General features: G+C 28.5%; 1 protein-coding gene across 1 annotated transcript in view; it reads left to right on the top strand.

Annotated features, from left to right (window-relative positions):
• Positions 1-596: 596 nt before the first annotated feature.
• LOC120416236 (ATP-binding cassette sub-family D member 3) overlaps positions 597-20,858 on the top strand; it is a 35,496-nt gene continuing 15,234 nt past the window's right edge. Inside the window, exons 1-2 of the mRNA XM_039577933.2 lie at positions 597-1,453; positions 9,759-9,874. Of these exons, the coding sequence (XP_039433867.1) occupies positions 1,341-1,453; positions 9,759-9,874 (229 nt within the window). The 5' untranslated portion in view covers positions 597-1,340. The remainder of the gene's footprint in view (positions 1,454-9,758; positions 9,875-20,858) is intronic.

Genomic DNA, 20,858 nt, shown 5'->3' with positions numbered 1-20,858 from the left:
AACAGGATTCTGACAGAACCAGCGCTGCTAGAATATTTCGTGACTGGGGAATGAAGTAAATCAGAGCGAAAAGTCATTGCACAAAATTTTTATCATTTTTTTAAAGTAAATGGAGCACCCGCAGTCGAGTAGTTTTTGACAGTTCGCTCCATAAGAAATACATTGTAGAAAAAAGCAAAAACTGCTCGAATGGAAGTGCTCCATTAAAAACAAAAAAATTTCAAAAAAATGCCTTGAGGTGTCTTCAAAATAAAAAAAAAATAATTATAGAATCCGGAATCCTAAAATCGAGTTTAGTTTGGTGATTTTACCTCACGCAATGGTAAAGCTCATTATTCTGAGCATGCTGACACTTTGAACGACCACAAACCTAGCCACAAACGGTTTTAATTTAATTTTCTGCGTGTATTTTTAAAATTTGGCTCACAACCTTTCTTGAACTACTCGAACAGAAATGTTCCATTTTTCCAATATTTTTCCCACAGTGCCTGTTCGAGCGGTCCCTTCTCGATTCTAGTACCTCCTTTTGCTGTTGACAGTTCTCTCGAAAAGTCAGTGTGGTGAAGAAAATAGAAAAAGTTCCACACGCACCACCGATCGATTCCAGCCAGTTCCAGCGGCAGTAGAGAAATGTCGTTCGTTCCGTGCGGTCACCGTCCTTTTGCCGTCGTCGTGTCGTGAGCCGTGTGTGTCCGGATAATCCGTGTCCGCAACTCAGCCCGTTTTTTCGCGTGTTCCCCCTCTTTTTTGCGACCAGTTTTGTTGTGCTTTTCGGTTTCGTAGCGTCGATTCTACGGGGTGCAGTTCCGTGGTTTTGGAATCAAGTCGGAGCAGCAGCAGCGATTCCAAAGTCCAACTTCAAGCTCAATCAAGCGAGTGGTCAAAGGATTGTGATAGCTTGAAGTGGCTTAGCCAAAAAATAAAAGGAAAGAAAGAAGGAGAAACCCTAGAAAAAAGAGCAACGAATTTTGGGGCGCTGGTCAGTTTTCCCGTTCCAGGGGCACGTAACAAGTGCTGTGTCACCTACCTTTCCGACGACGACGACGGGGTCAAGTGTGTGCGGCGGGCCAGGCAATTGTCCGCGCGCCGCGCGAGGTTCAATGAGTGAGTGAGCGGAAAAATTAAGTCCAAATTGAGCAGGCAAAGGCGAAAAAAAAAGTAGTGAAGAAGTGCAATCCAGCGCTCGGAAAGCTCGAAACAGAATAAGCCAGTTCATTCAACACACGGCGGCAAGGGGTTTCAAGGTCTGTTGGCCACCGACCGCACCGCAACCAACCAAGAAGAATCGGAAGAAAGGCTTTTGGGGCACCGGAAAGAGGAAGGAAGTGAGGAATTAAGCGATGGCCCCCAGCTTGAGCAAGATCGCGGCCAATCCGAACGTGGCGATCGCGATCGCCGGATGTACCGCGGCCACCTGGATCATCCTGTACGGCAAGCAGGTCCGGCAGGCGCGGTGAGTTTGGTTCTTTGGAATAATCTTTACACCTGTTTCTACCTTTGGCTTAAGCCTGAAGGAGAGAGTTGCGTAATTCGAGTTACTTTTGGATTGGGCGTTTTGTTATCAGGCAGGCAGTGCGGAAAAGGGGAATCGAGTCGGGTTGTATTGCTCTGCCACACAGGATTGATGGCATCGATGATGACTCAAGCAAAACTGCTGTTTTAAGTCTATAGACTCAACTCATTAGCAGTCAATTTGAAATGAATGTTTTGTTTCTGGTTTTGATTTGATTTGTTCAAAAAGTCGTATTAGCCCAGTTTTGATGCCAGAGATAGCAACATACCTTCTTTGGAAAAGTTTTAGAGAATTTTCTCAATTTTAACGCTATTGGGTTGGCGAAAAACTACAAAAATCATAATACAAAAATCACAAAAAAAATTCTCGTCTCCACAGTCTAATTTTCATAAAGCTTATCATTTTTTATGTTTTGAGCTTAATACACTGCCGTTCTACGCATAATTGTCCCATGTTCAAAAAAATGCAACTGAGAAAAACGCGATTGAAATTTTTCGACCGTTTTTTGTGTTTCTACGCATAATTGTCCCGTAGGTCCCTATTCACCCTATATGTCCCTAATTGCCCCAGTTAGCAGTTTATCACTCTTATTTGTTATTCTTTTGCTTTACAAAAGGTAAACAAGACACAATGCTTTGTAAAACTAATGATTCCGCGAAAGAAAATACTTGGTGGGACAATTATGCGTAGAAGTACCACGATGGGACAAACAGACTTGGTGTTGTTTTTGATGAGTTTCCTAACAAAGTACTAGATTTTATGTGTTTTTCGAAAAGTAATCGTCAAACTAAACCTAAAAATGACAAAAAGTCAGAATCGACCAAAAATGACATGGGACAATTATGCGTAGAACGGCAGTACAGCCTTCAGAAAAAATTAAAAAAAATCTAAATTTTTCCAAATTCTAAAAATATTAAATTGCAGGCCAAGGATTGATACCTAAGAGCATGCAATGGCACTGACCTTGTTGCGTGCTCTTCGGTTGACGTCCACGTAAGGAACATCCTGGAAGGAGCGTAACTAACTACATCCGTAGTTCTGTTAGATCATCCGAATTATCTTGATCAGAACAGTATAGCTCTGGTTCCTTGCGAGTGTCCTATTTTCTTACCTCCACGTTGGCTTGGTTTTCATGATGACCTAGCTGGTGGCCTGTGGAAACGGATCGTAAACCTTTGACCAGCGAGGGTCAGAGTCGAGACGGCTAAAAGAAAGGGGCGCGACAATGTGGGAATGGGAAATAATTTGTGATTGTAGACGGTATTGTTTTGATTCGCAGTATGTTGAGTCAACTGCTGTGGATGTACCTGAAACATCGCACAACGGGGTTTCTCTTCTCTTCATTCTCAGCTACCACCTATCTCCTATTTTTATTTTGCTCTTCTGATTCCCAATTCTTCACTGATTCTTCTATTTAATATCCAACATTTGATTTTAATTTTACTAACTTTTGATTCTCTTATCTCTCAAAGCTTTTCCACTCTTTTCTATCAATTGATACTGCTGTAACAAACTTTGTTTTGTTTTTTTTTTCCTTAAAAATATACTTTTCCTTAATGTACTAGTAATATCAAGTCTATTTATCATTCGCCTAATCTTTTCTGATTTTATTGCGAATTTATTTATTTGAATAATTCTTTATCTGTCCTATAAATTATCAATACTATAATCTAAGCTTGTTTTGTATCTCTATTTATTAACTATTGTCTAATTTTACATCTAATACATCTAGCTTCTCATTTTTATTCTTCAAAATACGCTCATCATTCTCTTACTATTGAAACTTGATTTTTATAAAACAAATTCTCTTTTACTGTCAATTGTTTTCAATCTTCACCCTTTTCTTTAAAACAAGTGAGGTTCGAGCCCTTACTCAATTTTTGGAATGATCAAAGAATTAACACAAATATTACTATTGTACTTTTGGTAAACTTTTGAATAACATGCTTAGGTCCAAAACATTGTAACAAAACATCGCGACAGAAGAAATAGCAACAGATTAACACGATTCAACATTAGGCAAGATTTCAGAAGAAAACAATACACAGTAAATAACAATTAGTTTTTAAATTCAAACTAAAAATAAAACAGTTTTTGCTTTAATGAATGTTGATAGGCACACTATAAATGGTTAGGCGCTTATACTTACATCAAACCCTACGTAATGTACCACCCCCGGCCGAGTTAAAATGCGTAACCGGAAAAGAAGGTGTGCATGCCTGGCACGAACACTCAAAGCGTGTTCTAGCGTGCTGCTCGTACTGACTCAGAGCAAGGGTGAGATGTAGGTGTAAGGGCAGTGCGTGTTCGTCGGGAACCTGGTGCATAAGATCGGTCAAGGCCCGTTCTTACACTGAAAATTGCGAATTGCGAATTCTAAAAATATTAAATTTTAAAGTCAAAATCTTAATAATTTAAAAATTAATCAAAAATCAATCCATTTATTCGCTCTACAGCATTGACTTGGCGTTCTCGATTGCGAGATTCCTACTCGAAACGAAGTGTCCGAAGGCTTGATTGTTGATTCGACCGGGATTCGAACTGACGGCCTTTGGATTGTTAGTCCAACTGCCTACCAGCGACTCCACCGAGGCAGGACCCAGGGAGACGACTCCTACACCTGGACTGGAGCTATCGACCTAACCCTTTAGGTTAGACCGGGGCCAACTTCCCGTCTGACGGAAGGCGTGGTCAGACAAATCTCGTCTCGAAAAATGCCACCTCGGGACCTTCTGGGATCGAACCCAGGCCGACTGGGTGAGAGGCAATCACGCTTACCCCTACACCACGGGTCCCGGCTTACTATATGTATTAAAATTTAAAAAAAGGATTTAACAAAATCTAAAACTGAATATTGAAATTTTAAAATATTTCACAATTCAGGAAAAAAAATTGTGAAAACCCTACATTCAAAACAAAACAAAATTAAGGCATGACTCATGACATTTTTTTTTGTCCTAATTTAGATCCCAGGCCTTAAAAATGCAAAAATTAAAAAAAAAACAGGAATAACAAAAAAATAACTTAAAAATTCTTAAAATTTTTAAGAATATGATTTTTTTAAAGTCAACATATAAATAATTCAAAAATTATAGTACTTATTCTTTAAATTAAAATAAATGGATTTAAAAAAAATACAAGAGAAATTTAAAACTCTTGGAATTTCTACAAATATAATATTTCAAGGTCAAAATTTTACTAATTTAAGTATAAAAATAAGTAAAATATTCAACAATTCAGAAATATAAAAAAAAACACCATACATACATTCAAAACAAAAAAAATAAAATAAATAAAAATGTGAATCATGAAATTTTTATATTGGTAATAATTTCCATACATTTTTAATGTTTTAAGCGTAACAAGGCTTTAAAAAAATCAAAAATATAGAATTTTGATTTAAAATTTATTTCAGGAATAAAAATTTAAATCAGGAATAAAACAAATAAATTTAAAATTCTTAAAATTTTTAAGTGTATGATTTTTTAAAATTAAAAATATTAATAATTCAAAAATCATAGTACATATGCTTTAAATTGAAAAAAAAATAGATTTAAAAAAAATTAAAAAAAATACAAGAGAAATTTAAAACTCTTGAAATTTCTACAAATATAATATTTCAAGGTCAAAATTTTAATAATTAAAATATTACAATAAGTTAAAATATTTAACAATTCAAAAACAAAAAAAACACCATACATACATTAAAAAATGTGAATCATAAAATTTTTATATTGGTCATAATTTCCATGCATTTTTTAATGTTTTGAGCGTAACAAGGCTTAAAAAAAATCAAAAATAAAGAATTTTAATTAAAAAATTATTTTCAAAAATGTAAAAATTAAAAAAAAATCAGGAATAAAAAAGAATAATTTAAAATTCTTAAAAAATTAAGAACATGATTTTTTAAAGTTCAAAATATTAATAATTCAAAAATCATAGTACATATCTCTGGTTAGTTTGCAATACGTCGTAAGAGCCATCGCGACCTCAGACACTTATTTGAATTTTTCTCTGAAACAAACCAAATTTTCATTGTGTTTCAGTAAAAAGCCTTTAGAGGACGTGCAGATGAACAATTCAAAGCATTTTTGAATTTGGGAATTCGTAAATTGAACGAGAACCAATCGAAAAACTGCTTTGTTTACAACTGGCGCTTAGGACCATTTGAAAACTAACCCGAGATATGTCTTGAATTAAAAAAAAAGAATGGATTTAAAAAAATACAAGAGAAATTTAGAACTCTTGAAATTTCTACAAATATAATATTTCAAGGTCAAAATTTTAAAAATTTAAATATTAAGGTACGTAAAATATTCAACAATTCAGAAAAAAGAATTAAAAATGTGAATCATGAAATTTTTATATTGGTCATAATTTCCATACATTTTTTAATGTTTTGAGCGTAACAAGGCTTTAAAAAAAATCAAAAATATAGAACTTTAATTTAAAATTTATTTTCAAAAAATCTAAAATGTAAAAATTAAAAAAAACAGGAATAACAAAAAATAAATTTAAAATTTCTCAATTTTGACAGATAATGATTTTTAAAAAGTCAAAATATTAAAATTCAAAAATAATAGTACATATGCTTTAAATAACAAAAATGGATTTAAAAAAAATACAAGAGAAATTTAAAACTCCTGAAATTGCTACAAATATAATATTTCAAGGTCAAAATTGTAATAATTTAAATATTAAAATAAATAAAATATTCAACAATTCAGAAATAAAAAAAAACACCATACTTACATTCAAAACAAAACAAAAAAAAAAGAATTAAAAATGGGAATAATGAAATTTTTATATTGGTCACAATTTCCATACATTTTTTAATGTTTTGAGCGTTAAAAGGCTTTAAAAAATCAAAAATATAGAAATTTAATTTAAACTTTATTTTCAAAAAATCTAAAATGTAAAAATAAGTAAAATATTCAACAATGGAGTACCAGCAGTCGAGCAGTTTTTGACAGTTCGCTCCATTAGAAATACATTGTAGAAAAAAGCAAAAACTGCTCGAATGGAAATGCTCCATTCAGAAATAAATAAAAAAAACACATAAATGCCATACATTAAAAAAAGAATAACAAATATGAATCATTAAACTTTTGTATTGGTCATATTTTCCATACATTGTTTAATGTTTTAAGCGTAACACGGCATTTCGAAAAAAAAAAAATCAAAAATATTGAATTTAAAATTCAAATTAATTTTGTTTTAAAATCTAAAATGTAATTATAAAAAAAAACAGGAATACAAAAAGAAATTTAAAATTCTTAACAATTAAATAAATATAAAATTTCTAATCTAATCTAATCGAACACAAGCGCAGCCAGTCCGAAGAAAGCATCCTGGAAGAACTTGTGGTAAGATTACGCCTCAGGTCCTTTCTTGTCAATATTAATGATTACAGTACATCCGAGTTACCCCGAAAATGTAAAGCAAAAATTAAAGCGGCCAGGCCTACTGCGTTGCATTAACCGCAGAGACAGATTCTGTGAACGGATCACAATAAAAAATAAAATATAAAATATAAAATAAATATAGAATTTCTGACTTCAAAGCTTTAATAATTTAAAAATCAAGATATGATTTAAATTTTAAAATTTTAGATTTAAAAAATCTAAAATTCTATATCAAAATTTTTAAATATTTAAGAATTCTGAAATAAAAAAAACTCAGAAAATAAATCATTAAAAACGCTACATTCAAAACAAAACAAAATAATTAAAAATAAGAATCATGTAATTTTTGTTTTTGTCATAATTCAGATCCCTGGCATAAAATATGGCTTCTGATTATGTGCATTGTAAAATTTCGAAATCGACTAACTTTAAAAACATAAACTGACCCGAAAAAAATATAATCGATCGGAATGAAATTGAAAATTGAATTTTAGAATAGTTTGAAATCCGAACAATCATGTTAAAATTGTGTTTTAAAAATTTTAAATTATAAATTTTGAAGCCGCCGAATATTTTTTTTTGAATTTCTAAATTCTTTTTTTAACTTGTAGGTATTTGTTATTTATTTTAAATAGTTTTCGTCTGAAATTATTAATTTTTTTTTTATTCTCTAATATTTTTGTTTAATGTTAAGCATTTTGGAATTTGTTACTTTTTCTCCCTGGGCCTTGTAAAGTCAAGGAGCATGATTTGATCCTAGTGAGCAATTCTCTACCAAAACCGGAAATGGATTTTATTTGTATTTTTTTTTGATTTGGCTCAAACTTTGTGGGGGCCTTCCCTATGACCAAATAAGCTATTTTGCGTCATTGGTTCACCCATACAAGTCTCCATACAATTTTAGCTGCTGTCCATACAAGTATGGTACGTAAATATTCAAACAGCTGTAACTTTTGAGTGAATTTTCTGATCAACTTGGTGTCTTCGGTAAAGTTGTAGGTAATGTTGAGGACTTTTGAGAAAAAATAAGTACACGGAAATTTTTTTTTGCAGATTTTTTTATCAAATTTTTTTCACTAAAACTCAATTTCCCAAAATACGTATTTTTTGATTTTCGAGATTTTTTGATATGTTTGATATGATATGTTGATAAACATTCGTAAAATTTTCCGATCTTTTCGAAAAAAATATTTTGATTTTTTTTTCAAATCAAGACTAGCATTTTAAATGGGCGCAATATTCAATGTTTGGCCTTTTTAAAATGTCAGTCTTGATTTGAAAAAAAAATAAAATATTTTTTTTCAAAAATATCGACAAATTTTACAAATGTTTTAACATTGAAAATTGGACCATTAGTTGCTGAGATATCGTCATTAGAAAATGGTGAGTTGTTTTGGTGAGATTTAGAAAACTTCAATTTTCGTGTTTCTTTTTCTTAAAGCGGCTCTATCTCAGCAACCCGAGGTCCAATCTTCAATGTCTCTTGGACAATTTTATAGCATATTTTTTGAAATTTAAAAAAAATTTTTTTTTAGAAATGATCACTCATGGTCACTATTTTTAAAAATCGAAAAACTGCAAATATTTCGCTAAAATCGAACTTTTGGTGGCTATATCTTAAAAACGGAGCCCTTTATCAAAAAAATCTGTGAAGTACTTTTCGATTGCAAATTCAATTTTGCATTAAAAAATAATGGCAAACTTGTTTTTGCATGAAACTTCATTTTTTTTCAAAAATTTATAACTCGGCGGCAGATTTTTTGGCCGTGTTTCTCTATGGCTCAAAAGTTGTGGATTTTTGTCCCCTAAAAAATCTCGAAAGTAATGTTCGGGGCTGGCCGATAATCTTCTGTGGACTGTATTTAGGTAGAATCGAGCGGGACCGCAGGAGGGAGGAAAACACCGGGAATTTGGGATTTTCTTGGTTTATTTCTCCTTCTTACTCTTCCTCCTGCTTCTCACAACACTAAACTTAACACTTCTGCGAAAACGTGTTTACTCTCCGACGATCGGACGTGTTCTGGCGAGCGCGCTCGTTTTGCTGGTGACGTTTGACGTTTGCTGTCAGCGGTCAACTGTCAGTTGACACGGTGGGCGCACGGTGGGGTTTCTTCGATGAACACCGAACAAGTAAAAAAATACGTATTTTGGGAAATTGAGCTTTAGTAAAAAAAAAGTTGATTAAAAAATCTGCAATTTTTTTCCGTGTACCTATTTTTTTCTCAAAAGTCCTCAACAATACCTACAACTCTGGCGAAGACACCAAATTGGTGAGAAAATTCACTCAAAAGTTACAGCTGTTTGAATATTTACGTACCATACTTGTATGGACAGCAGCCAAAATTGTATGGAGACTTGTATGGGTGAACCAATGACGCAAAACAGCTTATTTGGTCATAGGGAAGGACCCCACAAAGTTTGAGCCAAATAAAAAAAAATACAAAGTAAATCCATTTCCGGTTTTGGTAGAGAATTGCTCATTAGCTGAAATCGTAAATTATCCGAATTTTTGACCAGAAATATCCAGAACGGGTTAGTTAGTTGACAACTGCATCAAGTCAAACAAATTTGACTTCCTTATTCGTGTGCAAAACCGTGTTGGAATTCTGTCTGTTGCCAGAATAAAACGGTGTTACCTTTGCTGAGGTACGATATGATAATTCCACGGATCAAAGGGCACGTTCGTCCGCACAAACCCATTTTCCAGGACCGCAAGCCGTCGATTGTTCGATTCCTGCTCGAAACTACTAGCCCCGATTCCGTTTCTATAAATATCCAACGGAATGGTGCTGTAATCAAGTCAGTCGATTTAACTGTCTTTTTTTTTCTTCTTTTTCCAGCAAACAACGGCCCGAGGATGAAATTCAGTACTTTATCAGCGAGAAAAAGGAGAAACGGTCCGCGACGAAGGCCCACGTCAATTCGGTCTTCTTCAAACAGCTGCGCGCCCTGCTAAGTAAGTTCTTGTTTGCAAGTTTTTTTCATATATGTTTTCCAACAAGTAGACATTTTTCACACACAGCCATTGTCATCGGGCTAGTTTTGATACGCCTATAATTATTTCCCAGTTACGTTTCCAACTCTGGCAGTTTGTCTGCGTCTAACGACTAGTCAACCAACTGGGAGGGGAAGCAATAAAAAAATTCTACTTATCCAAAGTTTGCTCACAAACTCATCATCGTCATCGTCACACGTTTGTTGTTGACAATCGCTTCCACTACTCGTACTGGTTTGGCGTCACGGATTTCATTTGAGTAGATTTTTGTATTGAAAATTTGTCATTTTTATCCTAAAAAACGGGAAATTAAAATAAGCTGTATCAGCATAATCCAAGTCAGATTCGCACTAAAGCAGGTATTAGATTATGACAAACGAGCAAACATGAAGCAAAATGTCACACTGTCAAAAAGTGCGATTATGTTTGTCATAGTCTAATACCTCCTTTATATTCTTATTTTCCCATGAATTCCCCGCCGGTCAGCGGGTATTGAATTGGATAACACACAAACACACGCGCAGAAATATTTCAGTAAACAACGTCGTTAATTTCTCTATTAAGAAATCGGGGCTCACCTTGAATAGGGTCCTAAAGTCCTATGTGAGTCATGGGCTTCCTATGCAGATAGCTAGAGTTTTTTTTTTGAAAAGGTCCAACAACCAGGGTTGTTACGGACGGCGCGGATCGCGCGGATCTGGCGCGGATTTGCTGGCTAATTTTGCTCAGGCGCGGATTTCGCGCGGATAGCAATTTTGATAAACAAAATAATTGAGAACGATAGAATTTCTTTCAAATTACAAAGGAAAATATTATTTGGAATTAATCTTTTTTCGTTGAGTGCGAAAACATCAATTTCTAAAAAGTTGTTAATGAAGAAAATTTTCTTCTAAAAATTATTGATTTTTTTTCTTAATACGAAACTTTTAAACAATCTTCAAGGGGCGATTTTGATAATGTATTGAGATTTGTTATAATCATTTAACATAACATTACAACTCATTGTTTTTAAAACATCTGCTTAACAATTCAAATAAATACCAATTTTATTAAAATCAAAATAACAAAATTCGAAAAATTACAGAATTTTAAAAATTTGAAGCTATGAAACTTTTTAGATTTATTATGTTTTTTCAATATAAAAATTTGGTTTATTGAAAAAAATAAAAAAATCTGTTGCCACTCTGATTCAGGTAGAAATGATTCTACTCCCAATTATAACAACATGACGAAATCCACTGAGAAATCTGCTGAAATCTCCGTCATTTACTGTAATGTTAAAATTTAAAAAAATAAGAAATCTGGAATTAAACAATTTGAAATTTCTGAATTTACGTATTCAAATAAAAAAAATAGAATTCATAATTTGAAATTGTCAAAACTTACAGACTCAAAAAACGTAAAAAAATACGAGTTATTAAATTGAAAAATTACGAAAATATTACAACTGATTTTTTAGTTATTTTTTATTTTTTTAAGCAAGTTTTTAAGTTATCAAATCATAAAATTTTCAAATTATCAAATTAATAAATTATTAAATTATTAAATTATTAAATTATTAAATTATTAAATTATTAAATAATTAAATAATTAAATAATTAAATTATTAAATTATTAAATTATTAAATTATTAAATTATTAAATTATTAAATTATTAAATTATTAAATTATTAAATCATTAAATTATTAAATTATTAAATTATTAAATTATTAAATTATTAAATTATTAAATTATTAAATTATTAAATTATTAAATTATTAAATTATTAAATTATTAAATTATTAAATTATTAAATTATTAAATTATTAAATTATTAAATTATTAAATTATTAAATTATTAAATTATTAAATTATTAAATTAATAAATTATTAAATTATTAAATTATTAAATTATTAAATTATTAAATTATTAAATTATTAAACTATTAAATTATTAAATTATTAAATTATTAAATTATTAAATTATTAAATTATTAAATTATTAAATTATTAAATTATTAAATTATTAAATTATTAAATTATTAAATTATTAAATTATTAAATTATTAAATTATTAAATCATTAAATTATTAAATTATTAAATTATTAAATTATTAAATTATTAAATTATTAAATTATTAAATTATTAAATTATTAAATTATTAAATTATTAAATTATTAAATTATTAAATTATTAAATTATTAAATTATTAAATTATTAAATTATTAAATTTTTAAATTATTAAATTATTAAATTATTAAATTATTAAATAATTAAATTATTAAATTATTAAATTGTTAAATTATTAAATTATTAAATTATTAAATTATTAAATTATTAAATTATTAAATTATTAAATTATTAAATTTTTAAATTTTTAAATTATTAAATTATTAAATTACTAAATTATTAAATTACTAAATTATTAAATTATTAAATTATTAAATTATTAAATTATTAAATTATTAAATTATTAAATTATTAAATTATTAAATAATTAAATTATTAAAAAATTAAATAATTAAATTATTAAATTATTAAATTATTAAATTATTAAATTATTAAATTTTTAAATTATTAAATTATTAAATTATTAAATTATTAAATTATTAAATTATTAAATTATTAAATTAATAAATTATTAAATTAATAAATTATTAAATTATTAAATTATTAAATTATTAAATTATTAAATTATTAAATTATTAAATTATTAAATTATTAAATTATTAAATTATTAAATTATTAAATTATTAAATTATTAAATTATTAAATTATTAAATTATTAAATTATTTCATTATTACATTATTAAATTATTAAATTATTAAATTATTAATTTATTCAATTAATAAAATTATTAAATTGTTGAATTATGAAATTATTAAATTATTAAATTGTTGAATTATTAAATTATTAAATTAATAAATTAATAAATTAATAAATTAATAAATTATTAAATTATTAAATTATTAAATTATTAAATTATTAAATTATTAAATTATTAAATTATTAAATTATTAAATTATTAAATTATTAAATTAATAAATTATTAAATTAATAAATTATTAAATTATTAAATTATTAAATTATTAAATTATTAAATTATTAAATTATTAAATTATTAAATTATTAAATTATTAAATTATTAAATTATTAAATTATTAAATTATTAAATTATTAAATTATTAAATTATTAAATTATTAAATTATTAAATTATTAAATTATTAAATTATTAAATTATTAAATTATTAAATTATTAAATCATTTAATTATTAAATTATTGAATTATGAAATTATTAAATTATTAAATTATTAAATTATTAAATTATTAAATTATTAAATTATTAAATTATTAAATTATTAAATTATTAAATTATTAAATTATTAAATTATTAAATTATTAAGTTATTAAATTATTAAATTATTAAATTATTAAATTATTAAATTATTAAATTATTAAATTATTAAATTATTAAATTATTAAATTATTAAATTATTAAATTATTAAATTATTAAATTACTAAATTATTAAAATATTAAATTATTTAATTATTTAATTATTAAATTTTTTAATTATTAAATCATTAATTTATTAAATTATTTAATTATTAAATTATTTAGTTATTAAATTTTTAAATTTTCAAATTTTTAAATTTTTAGATTTTAAAATTTTAAAATTTTTAAATTATAAAATTATTAAATTATTAAATTATTAAATTATTAAATTATTAAATTATTAAATTATTAAATTATTAAATTATTAAATTATTAAATTATTAAATTATTAAATTATTAAATTATTAAATTATTAAATTATTAAATTATTGAATTATTCAATTATTAAATTATTAAATTATTAAATTATTAAATTATTAAGTTATTAAATTATTAAATTATTAAATTATTAAATTATTAAATTATTAAATTATTAAATTATTAAATTATTAAATTATTAAATTATTAAATTATTAAATTATTAAATTATTAAATTATTAAATTATTAAATTATTAAATTATTAAATTATTAAATTATTAAATTATTAAATTATTAAATTATTAAATTATTAAATTATTAAATTATTAAATTATTAAATTATTAAATTATTAAATTATTAAATTATTAAATTATTAAATTATTAAATTATTAAATTATTAAATTATTAAATTATTAAATTATTAAATTATTAAATTATTATTTTTTTTATTATTAAATTTTTTAATTATTAAATTATTAATTCATTAAATTAATTGATTATTAAATTATTAAATTTTTAAATTATTTTTTTGCCATTTTCTTAGTTCGGATCATTTTCGGAATCATATTTTAGTTTAGAGAAATTTAGAGAAGAAAATAATAGAAATATCGTGTTTCGATTTTCCAGAGTAAAATTTTGGCGAGAATTATCAAGTACTATAAATCCCTAGATTTTAGAATTTGGTGATTTATTTTATGGTTTTATTTTTTTTTAATTTTCAAATTTAATTTTTTTCTGAATTTGTTTTTAAAGCAACGATATTTACAGTGTTGCAAAAAATGCTAATATTGTTTCAGAAATGGGTTTTGGGGTCGGCGCGGATCTAGCGTGGATTTTTCTCGATTTTTCCGTAACAACCCTGAACAACCCAAATTTTCAGTTTTTGCTTTTTGAGTGTTTTTTAATACCCCTGACTCTAGGCGGTTTCAAAAACACCCAAAAGGCAAAAACTGGAAATTTGGTTTATTGGACCTCTTAAAAAAAATACTCCAGATAGAACTTTTTGAAAATTTAATCTTGAATTTTTCTGTACAACGGAAAAAAACACGATTAAAAACCATTTCTGATCACTTTTTATCATTTTAATGCAAAAAAAAAAAAAAAATGACGGGACTACACATTTTTGATGGATCAACTATGGTCCCCTTAGAGTGAGCTGTCAAGCAGAACCTTTTCTGTCAAGAAGGGCCGCGAAGTTAATTTTTCGAAATTCAGTCAAAAATCCATTTTAAATCCTTTGCGGTCGTACGAAGGGTTATTGTACTCAGAAAAAATAAGCTTTTTCGCTGTGAACCATAATATTGCAGATTTGAGCTTAATGTTAGGACCCAATTGTCAGGAAATGTTTATAATTTATAAAATGAAAATAAAAGTGAATCAGGTTGGCTAATATTCAATAGTTATCATCAAACTTGTTTTTTTTTTAAATAATCATAAACATTCCATAGAAGTATAAATGAAATTATAAAGGCATTTTCGTTTCAAGTGAATATATTTATGAAAAGCAATGATTTTTTCTTTGTTTTTAAAGAACAAAATCATTGTATTGTAGGACAATATGAGGTCAATACTGTTAGAAGCTTCTTTCACGTTTAAAATTAATTAACTAAAATTAATAAAAAGTATCATAAATGAACTCCGCGCAAAAAAAAAACAAAGTCACACCATGTTCAGGACATGAATGACAAACATTATGACAAACAATCCAGACAAGACACACATCTTTTTGGGCTTTTGACAGCTGGCCTGGTCCGCCATATTGTTTGCTGAAAAGTTTGCCTGACAAACAGTTCGCGAGTTTGGCAAACACGTTTACGAGCAAGCAAACTGTTTGTTCAAATTTATAGTTCAAACTCTACACAGACTCTTTGGCAATTAAACAAACAAACTAGACAAAATGCAAACTAGAAGCGCTTCTCAAGCAGACAAACGTAAAATAACACTAATTAAGTTTGTTTTTTTTTTCAATTTCCAGTCAGTATTGAAGGAAAGTTGAAAGGTTAGCTCTGAAAAACAAATGTTTGCCCACAAACTTATTTGCCCAATCGCGCAAACTGTTTGTAAACAAACTTTTCCGCAAACAATATTGGCAGATGCACGAAGTGTTTTGTTTACCTTTTTTCGGCACCCTCCGCAAACGTCAAACCATACAAAATTGCTGCCGGATCTTTTTCCGGATCTATCCCGGAAAAGATCTGGCAGCAAATTTTATTGATTTGACGTTTGTGCCGAAAAAAAACATAAACAAATCACTTCGTGCATCGGTCAATACGACGGCAACATTTCAAAAGGCATCATGTACATTTTGACACTTTCTGTGTTATTGCACATTCAAACAAACTCGCACTTTTTGACAGTTTGCCTGCTTTGTTTGTTTGCCCGCATTTGAAACGTCAACCTGCATACAATTTGCCTTGTTTGCGAGTTTGGCAAACTGTCAAACACACGCTCCTTTAAAGTACTCCAAATAAGCTACCTCTCCACCAAAAGTGAGCAAAAGTTACGTCAGTAAGGGAGCGTTCTTTTATTACGTAACGACGAAAAAATTGTTACGAAGGGGGACGGGGTCATAAAATCATTTTTTTTGCGTTACGTAATAGAAGAACGCTCCCAATGAAGGATTTTATCTGAACCTAAATGGTAAAAAATCGCGTTTAGATTTGTTGTCATAAATAAAAACAATATTCAATTATATTTGATCAAATTATAGTGCTGGTATAAGCTTGAGATTGGTTTTATGTAAAAGTTAATTTTTTTTTTGTTTTTTTTTTTTTATTATTCAAGCATCTTTGAGTCCCAAGTTATTCTTTTTTTGACGTCATTAGGAACTTGAGGCTAATTTTGCAATGATTTTCACTTTGTGATTTCAGAGTTTTTGCTTGATTGCGGATTCTCGCTGACTCACTACCGGTAACCAACTGGTTTATAATCTAACGTGTGTCGAATTGAGAGTGCAGCGTGTGGTCTGGCTTATCTTTGAACTCCCCCTCCCTCTTTGGACCACATCACGCGAGTCTCAACCGAAACAAACTGACCTTTGGGCTGACTCTGATAACGAAGGAGGGGGAAAACGAGAGTTCCAAGTCATGTTTACTTTCACGAGTTTGAAGCGTGAGGTAGACTTCTTGGTTAAAGTTTAATTTTAATTTGAAAAAAAAAAAATCTTTTCAGAAACAACATTTACCGAACCAACAAGCATAAAAGAGAGAGAATTGTGTTCAACCTTGGGTGGTCAACCATTCCACTGCTTTGCTGAATTTGGATACGGCCAATCAATCCGATCGAATGGCCAATCGATGAATGACCGTTAGACGTCACTCGTTGTTTTTTTTCTTCTCTCTGGTTTGTAGCTGCTTGATTTTATGTCTTTTTGCTTCTAGTCACGGAAGGTCAACCATGCAGGCAGAACCAGTCCCCCTGGTGGTGGTGGCGTGATTTTTGAAGAGTTTGATGAATATCAAAAGGTTTTGCTGCGAAAGTTTGCGATAAAATATTTCGAGTCAAAAATGAGTTTAAGAAATTTATAAAATATCATTGAAAGCATGAATAATTCTCAAAAAAAATCTGAGTATTATTTGTTCAAATTAGAATTTTTTACCAGACTTTTGAATGGAATTTCCGGATAGATTTGGTGTCTTCTAGGGCGTCCAATTTTCCCAGGTTTTGAATTTCCCGGGAAACGGGAAAAATATTTTTGAAATCCCGGGAATTTCCGGGATCCCGGGATTTTTTTAAAACAGTCATAAATTCTATATTTTTATTATATTCGTTATGTTTTCAAGCTTAAAATTAAACAAACGGCTCAATTTAATTAATTGGTGATAATCTACACTTCTATCTAAACATAGACGACAGCTTTTAAATAGCTTAAGGGGTTACATAAATGTAAATTGGCATAAATGTCAGAGGTTGGTATGAGAACACATTTAAACTTTTTTAAATCTATTTTCAAGACATTAAAATATATATTTTCATCCATCAACAAAAAAAAATAAAAACTTTTGGTTGTACCATTGCCGAGATATAACAATTTGAAGGTGGCAGTTTAAAAATTGGGAGCTACGATATCTCAACACTGCTTTGACCAAATCGGCTCATAATTTTGGTGAACACTCGTTAAACTGGTTCCGTGTGCCTGACGAAGGCCGATATTCAAAAAAGTTTATTTTTAAATAAGGCCGTTGCAAATATTTTTTGAAGTTTATGTCCCTCGACTCTGACCAAAGTCGAAGGGGGCAAAAAATAACAAAGTTTAAACATTGAATTTACGAGCCATGGTTTCAACATTTGAATGAACAAAGTGTTAAAAAATGCATTATACACCTGCCCAGATGTTTTGCATCATTAGTTTCCAAAATATCTCAGTATTGACGAAAATTTATTTTTTAGCAAAAAAAAGTTTTTGCGGTGCTGTACATTGAAATTTTATAAAAATTCAAAATACTTTTAATCCAGCCTAAACATGCTAGAAATGATTATAAATGCAGAAAAATACGTTTTAGATCGTTTTAAGTTAATTTGACTTCTATTTTCATTAAAATTTTGAAAATCTTTGAAATTTTTTTTTTGATCTTCTTTCAAGTGGATTTAATAAATTTTCTGTAATAAGTTTTTTTTGCATTTTATACATGTACAGTATGTAAAAAAAGTATTTACACCCCTTGGGCACTATGCACATTTTGTGATGAAAAATGTAACAATTTAAAGTTTGACAGGAACCTAGTACTACGTTTTGTTCAGAAACTCATGCCGAACATTTAGCTACAAAAAGCTCATGAAAAGATGTTTTCTATAAAAAGTTATATAACAAATACTATTACAAAAATAAAAAAGATGCAAAAAAAAAGGTTTGTACACCTTTCGAAAAATTAACATAAATAATGTTATTTGTTGACAAATCACCATAAATCCAGTCTTCCAACTCCAAATAGGCATCCTTGACTGATTAAAAAAATAATTTGGGTTGAATAAAAAGTTTACTAACTACTTAGTATAAAAGTTTATATAACTCTGGAAATTCTATATAAAACTTATCTAAACTTAATTTTGCAAACATTCAATTTAACTAAATGTCAATATATTACCATAAAATTGCTATTTAAACATTCTGGAGTAGGTATAACACCGTTTTGGGGGTATTTGTATCGCTAGAATAGATTTTTCGTTGGAATTTCGTGCCAACCCGGAATTACGTCGTCGGAAAATCCGCCGGCATCCGAACCGGTCCACAATTCACAAGTCAACCTATGTGGCATCGGAAAGGGCATAAAATATCCGATCTTTTGATACCCATACATCCAGGTTTTCTATAAAACCCAGGTTTTTAAATTCCTAGGCAAAAACGTTGTTATGGTTTCGTTTGAGCAACCTGCCAAAAATGTATGGAATTTCCTAATTTTTGTTCTCGTGGATCAAACTTACTTTTTGCCCAGGCATTTAACAACGTGGGTTTTATAGAAAACCTGTATGCATGGGTATCAAAAGATCGGAAATTTAATGCCCTTTTTCCATTTGTTTAAAAAATTAATTTTCATTAATGTAATAACCAGTCTTTTAAAAATATAGAAAGATAAATAAAAAATATTTAAAGCACTAGGAATTTTATGAACCTGTAAACTCAAATTTAACAATTTTCACTAAAAAGCCAAACTATTGCTAATATATGCCGAATACTAATTTTAATGCTTTAAAATTCTTATCGATTATTATGGGAGCGTTCTTTTATTACGTAACGCGAAAAATCGGACTTTTAGACCCCCTCCCCCACCCCCTCGTAACAAAATTTCCATACAAATTTTAAAAATTTTGTATGGAGCGTAACACAGCCTCCGATCCCCCTCCCCCCCTACTGCGTTACGTAATAAAAGAACGCTCCCTATATACTCAACTCTTTATGTATTTCTACAAAAAATATATTTCCGGACCAAAATTTTTTTTTTAAATTTCGGGAATTCCCGGTTTTGGAAAAATCCCGGGATTTTTGTCCCGGGAATTCCCGGGATGGACGCACTAGTGTCTTCGGCTAAGTTGTTGGATATGATAGGGTATTTAAAAAAAATGGTGAATGGAAAATAAATCCCCATTTTTTCATTTTACTTCTTTAAATATACTTTTTTTGCTTGAATAACTTAAAAAACGGTGCACAAAAAATGGATAATTTTTCTTGATTTCAGATCAGATTATTTATTTTTAAGAAATTTTTGAAAATTGATAGGATCAAAAAAAATGCAAAAACAAACAATTTTAACATTAAAAATCGGATCAATAGTTTCCGAGCATCAGTTGAAAATAACAGGCTAAATTGGGGACACTTAAAAAACCATTTTTATCAATTCAAATTCTTTGTGAGGCTGTATTCCAGAAACAAATTGCCCGATTTTCAAAAATTTGAAATTTGAAATTTTCTCTTTAAAAATTATTTTTGCAGACGTATTTTTAGAATCTGGAGTTTTTCTTTTTTATTTTGAGGGGGCCCAATAAACCAAATTTCTAATTTTTGCTCAATGTTTTTTAAAACCGCCTCGAGTTAGGGGTATTTAAAAACACACAATCTGATCAAATCTTATCTAATATTTAAAAACACCCCAAAAGCAAAAAACTCAAAAAATGATTTATTTTACCTTTTTTAAAAAAAAACTCCAGAAATGAAAAAAAAGCATCAAAAATCGAAAATGAATACAGCCCACACTCGATTATCCGAAGCCAAATCACGAACAAAAAAAAATAGTTTTTCGTTTTTTTTTTATTTTCATACTTTTTACATATGACCAACTCTTAATACGAAATCGGCCGATTTCGACCATTTTTATTTTTTGTATTTTTTTATTTGACTTAAACTTTATGGGGGCCTTCCCTATGACCAAATAAGCTATTTTGCGTCATTGTTTCACCCATACAAGTCTCCATACAATTTTGGCTGCTGTCCATACAAAAATGGTATATAAATATTCAAACAGCTGTAACTTTTGAGTGAATTTTCTGATCAATTTGGTGTCTTCTGCAAAGTAGGTATTGTTGAGGACTTTTGAGAAAAAAATAGGTACACGGAAAAAACATTTGTTTTTTTCTCAACTTTTTTTGCACTAAAACTCAATTTCCCAAAATACGTATTTTTTGATTTTTGAGATTTTTTTATATGTTTTAGAGGACAACAATCCGCAACTTTTGAGCCATAGAGAAACATGGTCAAAAAATCTGCCGCCGACTT

This window comes from Culex pipiens, chromosome 1, assembly GCF_016801865.2.
Source record: "Culex pipiens pallens isolate TS chromosome 1, TS_CPP_V2, whole genome shotgun sequence".
NCBI classification, from domain to species: Eukaryota; Metazoa; Arthropoda; class Insecta; order Diptera; family Culicidae; genus Culex; species Culex pipiens.
This window is presented reverse-complemented; position numbering and strand designations above follow the sequence as displayed.